The sequence below is a fragment of the Bactrocera tryoni genome, chromosome 1, assembly GCF_016617805.1.
Source record: "Bactrocera tryoni isolate S06 chromosome 1, CSIRO_BtryS06_freeze2, whole genome shotgun sequence".
Lineage (NCBI taxonomy): Eukaryota > Metazoa > Arthropoda > Insecta > Diptera > Tephritidae > Bactrocera > Bactrocera tryoni.
The window spans coordinates 736,196-750,788 of NC_052499.1; the positions used below are offsets into that span (position 1 = coordinate 736,196).

Sequence of the window (14,593 nt, forward strand, 5' to 3'; positions counted from 1 at the left end):
AGAAGAAACTCAAAATGAGGCTGCATTATAGCAAATCATTATAATTTATTAAGCTCTGCCAACAGTGCCACTTTTTCCATTCCTCATCGCTGAGTAAAGTCGTCAAAGTTTGTTTTTAAATAATATTAGGTCTCATCAAAGAAACCGTTTCTTCGCCTAATTTGAAATATGCCATCATTGCGAATTCGTTCTAAATGCTTCGTTAGTGATTGTTGCTGTCAAACGGGTAAGGAGCAATAATTAATGAAAATCAACTGAATTTAAATTTTAAAACAAAATAAGAATACCCGAAATGTGTTAAGTACTAAATATGTACATGAAAAACAAAAGAGAGCTAATCTTCTTGCTGAGTATCTACATAAGTACCACCTAAATGCAATCATTGTTTATGCCAGAAATATTCGACGTATTCAACTGCTGAGAACCACACCGGCAGATGCCATCACCTGTTACACCGTGGTCGCATGTGTGTTTCAGATAAGCCATGTCTAGGTGACGGCTACTACGGGGGATAACGTGATACAAATCTACGAGGTTATGGCAGCCATTGTTAAGGAATTTGAAGTGTATGCTTTAAATTTTTTCATTTTGTGTGATATTTTCTTATTTGACTGTAATATGTAAGCTTCCTAAAAAATACTAACATTTTTTCAGAAATGTTAAAATCATAAAAACGGATGTGCTCTCGCCTCTAGGATTTGGATACAATATAGCCCATCTAAAGCCTAGAGCATGTTTAGATAAAATTGCAAATATTGAATTATTTCCCTACATTGCAAAGTTGATGCAATAAGTTGTGCAATAGGAACTGGTTAGAAAGCTATGTAAACGATTCGATTGCATCACAAATTCTTACACCAAGAGCTGGACAATACAGACGCGGCAAAACAAAATTGCTGTAGTCTTCTAAAGTAAAGTCATTACGAAATTTGTCCATAACGAGTAGCGAGTGTGTGGCGAAACTGAAAATTGGCCGCATAATTGCACAGACTGTCAGGAGAGCGGATCAGAGGTGTCAGGTGGCATGCGCATGCGTTGCGTATGCGCCAAATAACCGTGCAGACAAGTTAGCAGCCAACAAAGCAACATACGTTCATATGTGCATACATAGGCATACACACAAGCAGCTTTGTGCATGCGTTTATAAGTGTAGATGCAATTACAACTGAAGCAGCACACAGCGCCAAGGCGGAAGAATAGCGAAGGTAGCTACCGCTAACCAACGTTGCGCGCCAGCGTGATGTTGTTATTTTTGTTGCAACGAATTCCCCTGTAGCTGCTAACTGTGCGATCAGTGAACGCGTTAGTGAAATGCAAACACAATAAATGCGCCGCGCATGCGCATTTCATATCCGCATATTACCGCTAATGATTCGCCTAACAAACTTGTTGCACCCAGATGGCTGGCAAATACACAGCGCATATGAAGGCAGTGAACTGCACAGATTTTCGCCCAACTTCACTCGCACATTCTTCGCTTCACTTAACGCTTGAGGATTTTTTAATACATTTCTACATTTTTGCCGTTCTCTCTTCTTTGCCTATGCGTGCTGCACTTTCGCATCTTTCGCTTTTATGCAGTGAAAACTGCCACTCTCATAAGCGTAGATGCCGCCATCTTGCACAGTCATACGTGAAAGAAAAACTTTGGGAAAATTATGCTGCAAAATTGCTGAATGTTGAAAAAGGTCGGACGATAAATGGGAAGAATACGGATACAAATGAAGCTTCAAATGCCTGCTTACAATTGTGATTACTTTCCAAACTACTCAAACACTGAATGCAATTAATATAAATAACTTTCAAAATTTGTTACAAATCAATAGTTCTCCGAAAAGGCACGTCTACTTTTATACCCTGAACAGGGTATATTAAGTTTGTCACGAAGTTTGAAACACCCAGAAGGAAGCGTTGGAGACCCTATAATGTATATATGTATATATATATAAATGATTAGTATGTTGAGCTGAGTCGATTTAGCCATGTCCGTCTGTCTGTCTATCTGTATATATACGAACTAGTCCCTCAGTTTTTAAGATATCGCTTTGGAATTTTGTAAACGTCATTTTCTCTTCAAGAAGCTGCTCATTTGTCGGAACCACTATAGCATATAGCTGCTGAACGATCGGAATCAAGTTCTTGTATCGAAAATTTTCACATTTGACAATGTATCTTCACAAAAGTTGGCAATTGTTCAAATCGGCTTACTATAGCATATAGGTGCTATACAAACTGAACGATCGGAATCTAGTGCTGGTACAGAAAACTTTTGCATTTGACGTGGTATCTTCACGAAATTTGACATGGATTACTGCTTAAGATAAAAACATAATATTCGAAAATATTCTTCAGATCGCATTACTATAGCATATAGCTTCCATACAAAGTAGACACATAGTTACTAAAAGAAATGAACCTGTGAAGGGTATATTAGCTTCGGTGCAGCCGAAGTTAACGTTTTTTCTTGTTTTAGTTAAATTGTTCATTTTGCAGAAATTGAAATTTATAATTTGCTAAACATGTACATACTTGTATATTTATATCACTATGCATATGTATATCCTCTGTAGAAAACAAATCCATCAAGCTTTTATTAATTTTTCGAACTTTTTTAAAAATACTTATATTGTGGTCCATTCGGAGATCTTAAATATGTAAGTGAACTTATGTTATTGTTATTGATGTTGAATATTTCAAATAGCCATTATGCCATAATATTTCAAAGTCATAACTTCAATGTCAACATCCCACATCTGGCAAGCTAATACTTCGTCCATTACTGAACACAAAACACAATTGGCAGTGGATGCACAGGTTGTTGGAGCGATCTTCTCGCATTTGATTTTTTAATTTCTCAAAAACCTCTTCATTTCTATCTAAATATCGAAAAAGCAATTTTCACAGTCATGGAAATCTTTGTTAATTTACAATACTGTTGAAAACAATGGAAGCATTTAGATGCTGGTGGATTCCCACGCCCTCAAGCCGTCACAATGCATCTTTGTCGTAATATATGTATGCAAGTATGTGTGACTAGTTATGAACTTTTTATATGATCTCTTGCACGCAACCTTCCGTGGAGATGTGTACATATTGGAATCAGATTGTCGGTAGAAACGCAACTTCTAAATTATATGCAGCAGTACAACGCATTTTTTCTATATTTTGCAAAATTTCAACAGTTTGCAAATAGGCTTGCTGGTGATATTCTTTTCTGTGCTTACGTCCTTATAACAAAATGGCATCGCACATTCTTAACACCTAAACTTAATCAAAGTAATTATACCGCCTAAATCTTTTTACCAATACATATTATCAAGTTAATTTTCAATAGTAACTTCAGAAGTTGAAAAGAAAAATAATTCACGCTATTGCTTCAGAAACCCAAAGCGCAATTCTAAGAGTGCTTAATTGTGCTTTATTTAGGATTTTTCAATACATTTTTCCTCTCCAGTACCAAATAATTTCTATTTACCGATATGTATAAAATTATATTTCCGAATAGCATGCGTTTTAATCCACCTTCTTGTGAACAAGTATACACCACGAGCGTGAACAAGTGGCGTACCTGTTAATTAATACAATTAGCAGCAATTATACCATCTATGTGAGTGCTTGAGTCGAGATGCTATTACCAGGGCACCGTGTTGTTTTTTCTAAGAGCTGAATCACTGACTCACTTGTTTACCTCACTAAGCCCAACATCAACATACTATACTGATTTTAATATTACTAATACTGATTTTAAATGTATGTATATGTATTCACACCGACCCTGCAGAAAACGTAAGCTAGTCTGCAATGAAAATTAATACATTCATAATGGTTTGTAGAATCTTAATAGCTTTATTTGCGATAGTTTCAAAGTCACCATGGTGCAGGGCTTCAGTTAAGTGCACTTAATACAGATATTCAATGTAGACGATTAGAGGAGTAATATGGAATAATTGAAAACATTCTCATATAGAGAAAATATTGAGTATATTTTCTTTCAAGCATGGTGATGAATTTCCTGCCGGTTACGTGAACATACTTGGTTTGTAAGTCTGCTCACTTGTGATCAACTAATTTGTTTGTTTCCACTAAAAACACTTTTCACTTTACTAATCGTTCATCAACTAAGCTTGTCGGCCATAATTAATTGTTTGCATGATGTTGTAGGTCATCTATCCATTTAAATTTTCCTTTCAAAATATTGAAAAGGATCTGAAATATAAAGTGAATTTAAGTAACATAAAACTTTTTAAGAAATTTTACATTTTATGATTATATAATTGTTTGTGATAGATTGAAGGCTCCACGCAATGAAAAATAATAATTTAACAAATTAAACAAAAGTCTTTAAGTATTGGCGAAACCTTTTAAAGTAAATTTTAACCATTATTCAGGGCTGCTCTCTAATTGAAATTTCAAATAAGTTTCCCGACTCCACTCCACTAATTGCCGAAATATTTCTATTAATGAATCTAAATTGAATAACGTTCATCTTGAAAGAGGAGAAGTAGTACAGGAAAGTGGGCGTTGCTAAGGCCTTTGTCGTTGTAATTTTTTTCTTCTTCTAATATATAATGGCGGATTTTGTAGATTTATAAGTTTATTAAAACATAATGGGTCAATGTATGTTAACATTTACCTGCTTTTAAACATCTGTGCAAGTGTGTGTGTAGAATAAATAAATCCGCGTGTTTTGTCTGCTGACGATTTCGCAGTTATTTGTTAGATCAACATAATATAATATAAATATATATGCAAGTACATCCATTTATTTGTATCGTTCATTTTCATAAATTTTTGGCAATATAATTGAATTACTTATTTAAATTATGTTGTTATGTTCTTAAGGGGCACTATTACAGTAACATCTAGGGTGAAGAGTTAAGGCTCAAATACTGATTCGAGAATTTCTTTGTATATTTTTTTTGGCTTTTACTTGTTGAAGTCAGTCTATGCAGTCAATCTATTCCTCATTATTCTTAGTGAAAGACGGATCAATGAAGATTTTTAGGATATATGTATCTGTTCATCTTAATTAATTGAATGAATACGCAAAGTTATACTTATGTAGTGTACACAATTATTTACTATCCGAAATTTATATTATACTTTGCGCTCTTGAAAATATCGTTGAAATCAGTTGTGTGATTAAGCTAAAAGAACATAATGCACCGTTCTTATTAAAGTTTCTCTCTTCACTTTTATATTTACAGTTACATTACTCCAGCAACCGCATCCAACGGCAGTGGCGCTGCCAGTATAATCTATCCCTCCACGAATGGGCAAATGTACAGGGTGAATAATGTACCGTTATCGCAGGCAAATGTTGTGAACATTTCCTCTTGTAATAACAATAACAATGGAAGTGCGGACAATGTAGACGGTTATCACAGCGAGAACAGCATGGGTAACAGGGACATAAACTCGCCGAGTGGATTCTCACAAAAGTTAAAAGAATTAGCGGCATCAGCAGGCCTCTTAACATTAAAGCCACGGCATCCGCTGAAACCAGTAATAAAGACGCGTGGCTCACCAGGATCCGAATTTCCGAAAAAGGTCACATTCAGTGCCTTCGCTACCGTACAAGTATTGTAGTGTTCAGGCAAAGCTAAGTCTTAGTTATGGCCAAAATGTTGGTTCGAATGATTCCATGTGTATATGTATGCAAAAAAAAACTTGATTTTTATTAATTAACTTTCTGCTTTTTTCGTAAAGTTTGTTATTCGTAATTCTAATTACACAAAACTTACAGGTGTACGACATATTGATTCGAAGTAAAAGTCTTACGTACATATGTAAGTATGTACTTACCTATGTATAAACAAATTTAGTGAGTAAAATATATTTGAATTGTTTTTGTTGTTGTTATTTATAATTATACACTCAAAGGATGAGTTAAAATATTTAATATTTACTTACGAATGCTACGATGATCAAAATTTAAAATTATCAATAACCTGAAGCACTTTGAATTCCCACACCAACATACATACATCACATAGTTGGACAGGTTCAAAGAAGAGTGAAAACCGATGCTCCGATAAAATGTGTGAATTTTAGGATATTCATTAATTTGTTGATTATTTAAATGTGTTGTATTTGTATGTTCATAGACTAAGTGTTTTTATTCCAAGAGTTTGAAGCCCATTTTTTGGATTATTGCGGAGATTACTTAGACCAACCAGTTACATATGTACATGTGTGTAATGTGTGCAAATAATTAAGGAAGCTGCTGGATAAACAAAACTAATGCGAATAACCTGAATTGCTTGCGTTTGGTGCAATATTCATTTGACTTATAAAAATGATCGTTTTAAGTTGTAAACAAAAAAACAAAAAGGAATACATATAACTCTGTAAGTGAATTTGTTCACAATTTATTTAGTTGTAAACCTGTTATAACAAATACAATGTATTTAAAAGTACATGCATATGTACGTTGAGGTATCCTTATTTAAAACAAATCAAGTTTTGCAAAATGCCGATTGGATTGTTTCTCTAGTCATGTAAATACTTAAAGAGTAAAGAAAATGTAGTTAAAACTTTAATTTCATTGAACCTGTTTCTTGAATTGTATCAGGTAATGTAATATTATACTTTGAATTCGCTATAATTGACGACCAACTCAAAAATTTACAATTTACAAATACAGCTCCTGAAATAACATTTTACAATTATTTTAAATAAGCACGTCTAAATTTATTTTTAGTTAAAAATGTTAACATTCCAGGGATGTGTTATTGAATATGTATAAAATCAGTTAAAAAATCTTTGAATAAATAGGAAGAACTTAATTTAAAAACAATTGTAATATATTTACATGAAGTGTTCATACATAATTTAGATTATATTAGAAATTGTAAATTTTATTTTATTATAAATATACATATACATATGTACTTGAATACTTTGAAAATATGGATAAATTGATTTACTTGATATTAGCTAAAATGTCCTAAGGTTTGATGTTGGTCTGTTGTTTGAAGAAACTGGTGATTCCACCGGCCCACAAATCACACCAAACCGCTGTTTTTTCTGGATGAAATGGCAATTATTGAATCTCTTCAGTTTGCTCTTCGTTCAAATGCGACAATTTTGATTGTTTACATATCCATTGAGCCAAAAATAGGCCTCATCACTGAACGAAATTTAGCTCGTAAACGTCGGATCTTCTTGAAACTTTTCAATAGTCCGTAGAGCGAAACGATGTCGCTTGGGAAGGTCGAGCGGCTTCAGTTCTTGTACAAGCTTTATGTGCTTTCAGTTTAAGATCTTTACGTAAAACAAGCCAAGTCATTCCGAACATCAGTCCGAGTTGCTGCAAACATCGCCGAATCGACTCTAAACGGTCTTGGTGTACACTTTCAGCTACGTCTGCCGTATTTACTTCTCTGTGTGCTGGACGTGATCTAATGGGTGAGGGTGTGGCGAATAGAAGCTCAGTAGGCTGATTACGTCGACAATAAGTTGAGCGAAGCGCGCGAAACACATTCCTTATAGAACGTGAATTTTCGTAATAAAGTTAAATGAAATGCCAAACAATACGAAACAAAAATTACGAGGCAGCTTTGCACGACTCACGCGTGATCTGTCAAAAAAGGCTATTGAAAAAAGTAAATCTACTCTACCCGCTACAACAACAAAAAATAAAAACTTAGGTAAATCATGCAACAGGTGAATTCGCCGATGGTTTGCGTAATGTGTCCATTTCACATATGTACATTAACTACAACATTAAACATCTTTGTAAGCCAAAATAGTTATTTGAATGTAGTTTTTGTGTTGATATACAAGTACATATGTACCAGAATACATATAATTGTACAATATACAAATTTAATTCCTCAGTTGTTCATACTCTTTTATATTATATTAGTAAAGAATCAATTTGTACCTTTTCAATATAGCCTGAACAGAGAGAGACGGAGTTTCCAACTCCTAGAAGGAAACGTCGAAGACCCTCCGCACCATATAGTAAAACGCGAATGATGAGGGACTTGTAGAGTTTAGCCTTTGTTCGTCGAGAGAAAACTTTGCTTTTCAATTGCCTACTTAGTCCAAGTAGTCGTGAGTCAGCGTTGGATTTCAAGGCTGATAATGTTGTTGGTATTGATACTGGTTACAAGATGGACGAAATTATCTACGATTTCAAAACTATGACTGTCAACAGTGACGTATGAACCAAGTCGCGAATGCGATGACTGTTCGTTCACAAACAGACCCATATGATTCGCTTACTTATCCAGTTCGGAGAAAGCAGAACTAACGGCGAGGTTGTTGAGGCTAATGATATCAATATCATCGGCGTACGCAAGCAGCTGTACTCTTATAGAATATTGTACCTTCTCTATTTAGCTCTGCACCTCGTATTATTTTCTAGAGCAATAGATTGAAGGAGTCACACGATAGGGAGTCTATAGCATACATATAGTAGCTGACCGGTCACCATCAAGTACTTGTATAGATTTTTTTTATTTGTAGAGGGTATTACAACTTGAGTGCAACTGAAGTTAACGCAAATTAGGCAATTTTCAATACTTTTATTCTTGCCAATCGCCAAGCAGTTTTACAAAATATCGTTGGGAAACAGAAACAAATATTAAAGAAATAAGTGTAAATGTGTATATGAAAAGATGTATTTGTATTGTAATATATGCACCTATGTATGTACATTGTATGTGCAAATTAATATATAATTTTTCAAAGCAATATTATTTGCTCCTTGCAAATTTCAAGAATAAATCTGAACATTTTCTGTAATTTCATACAAATTTTTAATGAATAAATTTTTGTGAATCATAAAATGAATGAGTGATTGCATACTAGTACTACATACTACAAAACTAAAAGAGCAACGGGTAAATTGTAAAAGCTTAAAAATATCCAATTCTTTTGGCACTTATTGTAATCTCTCCATAACACGTAAGAACCAGATTATTGCTCGTCTATTTCTTCAATTCGCGCCGCCTCTTGGAAGACATCCGGCACCATAGCATCGACCGACTTTTCAATAAGATTGTAGCGCTCTGCTGCAGTTAAACACTGTTGTGCGATTTCTCGAGCTTTATTACGCGTGTCATCTGGCAACTGTGACAAACCGCTAAGAAGTTCCATAATATCTGTTTCGAAAAGCTTCTTGGCAATATCCTCGCCTGCATTGATCATATTTAATACAACTACCACGCCACGATGTTGGACATCGGGACTTGGATTGGCAATTAACGTATGCAAAACCTGTAGCCAAGAACTAATTTCTAATATTTTTACGCAACATATTTTGGAAATTGACGTTAACATAGCTAGCGCCCCAGCACAAGCTTTTGCAGTATCCTCATCTTCCTCTTCACATAGCAATGCAAGAAACTTGACACGATCATTAGGTTTTTCGAACATTTTCACAACCTCATCTGACATAACCATATTGCAGATGCATTGTGCCGCTGCCCGCGTTAGGTATAAGTGATCTTCCATTAGGTAAATTTCGATTTTCGAAACGCCCTGTTCCTTCACTATACGTTGCCTTACACTCTCATTCATCGCTGCCAAATTTGTTAGGGCCATAAGTGATTCAAAGTTCTCCAATGCGGTACAATCTTGAGCCAGTAAATTCAACAGTGGTCTTATAACATCCAAACTACGCTGCCCAGCAAATGCTACCTCAGGATTGATTGTAATACCGATGCGCGCTAACGCTTGTGAAGCTTGACGTTTTCCTTTTTCTGTACCCTCTAATGCCATTCGTAACAATGCTTTGACTCCACCATCCTGCACAACCTTACCGCGTAGCTCTTGTAAACCACATACAGCGTTTAGTACCCGGGCAATAAGTTCCTGGGAGTTGTGACTTTCAGTTTTAGCAAGTGCACACAATGCTCCTGTTATACCTTCATTAGCAAGCATAGTAATTCGTTTATTCACAAAGTCCGTATCATCCAATTCATGTTCTTCTGGTATATGATGCTTGGCGAATTTCGCTAGTTCTATCATCTCTTCCAACATCTCTTGCTTCTCGTAGGCATTAACGAGATTAACAAATGTGGTGACGACTCCATAAAGACAGGACTGGTCGCCGGATCGTGCCAAATCAATGAGAGCATGAATCGCCGGTTTGTCCTCTATCAGTTTCTCTTTTACCTCAGCATCGAGAGTAAGGTAGGCCAGCCCATCAGCCGCCCAACGGCGAATATCACGATCCTTACCAGGTTTGATTAAGAAACGACGACACGCTTCGGCTAATTTACTTGTAGCTCCATCAGCAAACGGTCGTATGGCAGCATCTTGGCCCCCGTAACTGCCAAGTTTGCATAGACCAACCAACGCACGCACACGTATATTGTCGTTTTTACATTTATACAGGTTTTTCAATATATCTACACCTTGAGCGCACAATGCTTTCGCTTTGTCTTTTTTAGAAGCTGCAGCTACTATACATTCGCAAGCAACTCGTTGTTGCAACTCATCATCAGTTGTGGCCATGGCCAAAATCATTTGTAAAATGCCTTCTCTTGCTATAATTTGATTTCCCACGTCTAATGGACCAGACAACAAAGAAGTTATAGCAACTGTTACCCGAATTTTTGATTCCATATCAGGATCTAAGAGTTTATCTTTAACATACTCATCAATCTGATCTGAATAACGCTTTCTTGCTTCATCATAGTACATGTTCTCGAAAATTCGAGCCATGCACACCGAAGCAATTGTACGCGAGGAAGGTGTTATCTCCATGGCACTCTCGTATTTGTATTCCTCTAACTCGGAGCATACATCTAATAGTCGATGTAAACCACGAATTTCAACTAACCTCTCCGCCCATTCTAAGGCTGTATAGTGAATATTCCGCGTCAATAACTCGATGATAGCATCACGTGCTGGCCCGGAAATAGTCCGATCAGTTATGGTGTAAACCAAGCAAGTAAGGAGTGTATCAATTTCTTTTTTATTCTGCTCACAAAGTTCTTTTTTTGGCTTGCTTTCTGGCTTGTTTTCCATGCCCGACAATGAATTAATAATGGCTTGTAAACAGTATTGGGCTGCCGTAACACGTTCTTCGTGCCTGTGGTCTAAGACATGTAGGAACCATGGTACACCCAATTCTCTCAATACTGCCTTTGTGCGATCCACGGATCCTCCACATAATTCACCAACGACGCGAATGAGATTGCAGTATATTTCAGGATCCTTTTCTATTTTGGTAATTGTAGAAATTTTCGTAATACATCCAGCATTAAAAAGCAAGTGTGCGCCGACCTCTTCTTTAGCTAAAACTAATAAATTATTGGCACCCGAACGACGTTTATCTGAAGGAGTTCCCATGTCAAAAGTGATATCCATCATTTGATTGACCTAAAATATTTTATTAATTTCACTTCATTTCTGTGAAATATTATATACAAAATATACCTTAGTTGAAGTTTTTGCATTTTGTGCCACGCGCTCCTGCACTATTTGATGTAAGCGTTGCAACATCGGTTGTACTGATTTATTAGTAGGATCTTCTTTAAACAAATCAGTAGCGTCTTTGTAAGCTTCCTCAAATTTCTGCAAGGCTTCACAGGCCTGCGCACGTCGAAATAAAGCTTTTGGATCTTTTGGTGAAATACGTAAAGACTCGGTGCAATCATTGAGAGCATCTTTATATTTCTCTAGTTTTAAGTAAGCTGCAGCTCGATTTTTATAAAAAATGGGTAACTCCTTATGCTTTTCACCAGCTGCTATAGCATTTGTATAACATGAAACAGCCTCCTCCCATCTTTCAGATTTGAAAGCGTTATTGCCCTCATCTTTGTAGTTAACAGCTTCTATTTCGCCTTCAACAGTCATTATTTCAATTTTGTAATAATTCAAACTTCCAAATAAAATTTTAATTAAAATTTAAATAAAGTATATAATAAAAATATTATTATGTCACGCCTATATTTCAAGATTCAATTAATTTCTTCCATCTGCTGTCTTGCTGGCCACTTTTATAAGGTCGGGTGGCACATGAATAATTTTAGATTTTCTGACTGTAGAATATTCTCGATAACATTCTACGTTGCTCGCGTAAAATTGACAGTTTTCCCGAAACTTCATGAAAACTTAGAAAAGCTCATTCACAAAATTTCATGCTCAAATGCCTTGTTTTACAAACCAATAAAAAATCTATTAATAAATTTCTTCGACATTTTCTTCTTCATTTTACTTTCGTTTGTTTTCAACACACTTTTTTAATTCTAGTCGATTTTGCTTTGACATTTCATAGCATTACTCACTCATACCATTCTTTAATTTTAGAGAACTGCGATAAAGAAAAGTGTTTAAATGACAGCAGTATTACTTTCAGCTGTAATATGTACTTTGTCAAAAATTCTCAAAATCCCTTGAACGTACCATAATGATATAATCATAATAAAAACAATTTCAAAAAATCAGAGAAAGTGCAGCCCACTCGGTGGATCGTGCAATGTATAACACCAAGTGTCAGTTAATATTTCGCAGCTTCTTACCGACGCACATTTTTAACAACATTGGTAATGTGCAGTATATTTGTACAAGTTCTCCTTGGAGAAGCACCAATTATTATGAAGCTCTTGGAATAACACAGAGCTCGACGCAGAATGAAATCAAATCAGCATATTATAAACTTTCCATGCAATATCATCCTGACAAAAATAAAGGATGTGAAATATCTGCAAAAAAATTTCGTGAAATTTCGCAGGCATATGAAGTACTTGGTAACTACCGACTTAGAAGATTATATGATAAAGGTATACACATTGTTTCATTAAAAAGTTGTAAATTTGATACATTTTCATTTTACAGGTGTTATACATACAGCGGGAGCTACGTATACAAGGCCAACTGAATATGAGCCAGAGGTAGAAGATGATCCCGAAACGAAGTTTTACAAATCTCGTTTTAAAAAATCGCAAGTTGCGGATGAAATGGGACGAACCCCTATATATGACTTTGATGAATGGTCCCGCGCACACTACGGAAAATCTTTCCAAAGACGAAAAGATGCTAAAGTAAGATTTGATCGAAAGCAAGCACAACGCCGCGACCATGCATTTGCTTTACAAAACGAAATGGTACTCTTCAGTTTTGTTTTCATAGTTGTGGCAATGTACGCAATATTCTACACTGAATCGTCACTAGATGCACCAAAAGAGCGATCCATTCAAGCTTCTACAGAGCGGAACATTGGTACCAAATCGCCTCCGGCCGAAACGTAGTTGTGATAAAGAAAGATATAAGGGGAAATGTTGAATTTTTTACTGTATGTTTTAAAGATTTTGTTATTATTATAAACGAAGAATTGTAAAGAAAGGGTTGCTAAGTTAGACAAATTGTAATGTAAATAAGAGCTCATTTTGATTTTTCGAACTAAAATTTTCCGCTACGTTTTCGTCCCGTATATTTTGTATCTGGTCGGGTGTCACGCCCTTGGCGTCGCCTACGTTCTTTTTTAGCTAATATCCACTCTCTTGATTTTTTCATCGGTTTACCTCGAGCTTCTCGACACATATCACGCTTTTTAATATAATTTATTCGTTTTTCTTCTTCCTCCGATCCTTAAATTTAAAATTAACATTAGATTCTAAATTTTCAAAATCACAACGCTTACTTACCTAACGCTTTTGGCATCGGTGTAGTACCACCTGTCATCAATACTAGAAAATACTTCTTCGCTTTGGTGGAATTGGGATAATCAACCACTAAGCCACCATAGAATCCAGCTTTCATGGCTTGTGAGGTGACCATTTCAATTTGGTCTGCATTTTCCGGGTAAAATTGAAATACAGCACGAGCTGTACGTGTCAAACAGGAGAATAAAGTTGAAAAGAATTTATATAATCTTTTATGGGGATTATGTGTACTTTTATCCGCATTACACAACCATTGCAACGCAGATATCGATATGGCACCGTCGAAGGTACCAGGCCTAAATGGCATACCGTCTCCCATGTCTGTCAACACAAGATCTCCAGCTACATCACGTTCAACAGCTATATCTAACATTGATTTAGATATGTCAACACCTACCCAAATGTGCTCATTGTCTTCTAACACACTTCCTGATAGACCAGAGCCACAACCAATATCCAATATCAGACACTGCTCATCTTCATTAAGGGTAAGTAATTCATAGGCTCTCTCTGCCATCTCAATTTGAATTTCTATTATCCGTGTGCTTTAAGAAATATCAAATTTCGGAATACAGGAATATACATATATTTAATATAATAATGCAGGAGTTACCTACTTGGCAGAGTATTTTTTAGCTTCATCATCATTGTAGAACTGCAAGGATTAGGAAAAGTTATTACTTAGTTTAGAAGAATGACGAAATGTTCTTACAATCTCAGGAGGTGCCAAATGTTCAGGCCTTCTTGCCATATTTGTAATTAATTATTGTTACAATAAGATAGAGCTTTCTACTACTTTCCTTGTATTATTATTTTGTTTTCAAATGTGACATGCACGTGGATATGTCGGCAAGGCTATACGAATTTGTCAAATTCTTCTAGTTTTCCTTTTATTCAGTATTTATTGTTTTGATTCTTTAGTAAAACAGCTGTTGTTAGCAGGGTGTTCAGTGTGATTATGCAAGTTT

General features: G+C 35.6%; 4 protein-coding genes and 1 long non-coding RNA gene across 8 annotated transcripts in view; 2 read left to right on the forward strand and 3 right to left on the reverse strand.

The window, feature by feature from the left end:
* The window catches only part of LOC120782708 (probable serine/threonine-protein kinase nek3), a 30,656-nt gene extending 24,805 nt beyond the window's left edge, over positions 1-5,851 (forward strand). The window contains exon 2 of one of the 2 annotated variants that reach the window (XM_040115125.1): positions 5,208-5,851. In XM_040115125.1, coding sequence (XP_039971059.1) covers positions 5,208-5,589 — 382 coding nt within the window. In that variant the 3' untranslated portion in view covers positions 5,590-5,851. The remainder of the gene's footprint in view (positions 1-5,207) is intronic. The other variant, XM_040115126.1, reaches the window with a different exon arrangement.
* On the reverse strand, positions 3,824-5,231 carry LOC120782717. Of its 2 annotated transcripts, none has more exons than XR_005706275.1 (2): positions 4,634-5,231; positions 3,824-4,206 (listed from the first exon to the last, which is right to left on the reverse strand). It is a non-coding gene; the product is annotated as an uncharacterized LOC120782717 (long non-coding RNA). The 2 variants fall into 2 exon arrangements; XR_005706274.1 differs by lacking the exon at positions 4,634-5,231 and adding an exon at positions 4,359-4,390.
* A 2,668-nt stretch (positions 5,852-8,519) lies between the features above and the next one.
* Positions 8,520-12,189, reverse strand: LOC120782707 (protein unc-45 homolog B). The gene is made up of 2 exons (XM_040115123.1): positions 11,398-12,189; positions 8,520-11,340 (listed from the first exon to the last, which is right to left on the reverse strand). Exons 1-2 carry the CDS (start codon positions 11,815-11,817, stop codon positions 8,929-8,931), a joined length of 2,832 nt encoding a protein of 943 aa, XP_039971057.1. The 5' UTR covers positions 11,818-12,189; the 3' UTR covers positions 8,520-8,928.
* A 107-nt stretch (positions 12,190-12,296) lies between these two features.
* Positions 12,297-13,368, forward strand: LOC120782711 (dnaJ homolog subfamily C member 30, mitochondrial). The gene is made up of 2 exons (XM_040115130.1): positions 12,297-12,743; positions 12,799-13,368. The coding sequence occupies exons 1-2, from the start codon at positions 12,440-12,442 to the stop codon at positions 13,209-13,211; spliced, it is 717 nt and encodes a 238-aa protein (XP_039971064.1). The 5' UTR covers positions 12,297-12,439; the 3' UTR covers positions 13,212-13,368.
* LOC120782710 (probable 18S rRNA (guanine-N(7))-methyltransferase) lies at positions 13,242-14,486 on the reverse strand. 2 transcript variants are annotated; one of them, XM_040115128.1, is made up of 4 exons: positions 14,338-14,486; positions 14,243-14,280; positions 13,608-14,170; positions 13,242-13,550 (listed from the first exon to the last, which is right to left on the reverse strand). In XM_040115128.1, the coding sequence occupies exons 1-4, from the start codon at positions 14,374-14,376 to the stop codon at positions 13,363-13,365; spliced, it is 828 nt and encodes a 275-aa protein (XP_039971062.1). In that variant the 5' UTR covers positions 14,377-14,486; the 3' UTR covers positions 13,242-13,362. The 2 variants fall into 2 exon arrangements, with proteins under 2 accessions (XP_039971062.1, XP_039971063.1); XM_040115129.1 differs by having other exon boundaries at positions 14,239-14,280; positions 14,338-14,483.
* Positions 14,487-14,593: the final 107 nt, after the last annotated feature.

What these genes read in the sequence shown, in the direction of transcription:
- LOC120782710 (XM_040115128.1), bottom strand. Translation starts at nt 14,376, where the DNA reads ATGGCAAGAAGGCCTGAACATTTGGCACCTCCTGAGATT. An exon ending in GCTAAAAAATACTCTGCCAA is followed by an intron (nt 14,171 to 14,242) that starts GTAGGTAACTCC and finishes TATTTCTTAAAG; the next exon opens with CACACGGATAATAGAAATTC. An exon ending in ACCGATGCCAAAAGCGTTAG is followed by an intron (nt 13,551 to 13,607) that starts GTAAGTAAGCGT and finishes TTTAAATTTAAG; the next exon opens with GATCGGAGGAAGAAGAAAAA.
- LOC120782707 (XM_040115123.1), bottom strand. Translation starts at nt 11,817, where the DNA reads ATGACTGTTGAAGGCGAAATAGAAGCTGTTAACTACAAAGATGAGGGC. An exon ending in ATGCAAAAACTTCAACTAAG is followed by an intron (nt 11,341 to 11,397) that starts GTATATTTTGTA and finishes AAAATATTTTAG; the next exon opens with GTCAATCAAATGATGGATAT.
- LOC120782711 (XM_040115130.1), top strand. Translation starts at nt 12,440, where the DNA reads ATGTATAACACCAAGTGTCAGTTAATATTTCGCAGCTTCTTACCGACG. An exon ending in TAGAAGATTATATGATAAAG is followed by an intron (nt 12,744 to 12,798) that starts GTATACACATTG and finishes TTCATTTTACAG; the next exon opens with GTGTTATACATACAGCGGGA.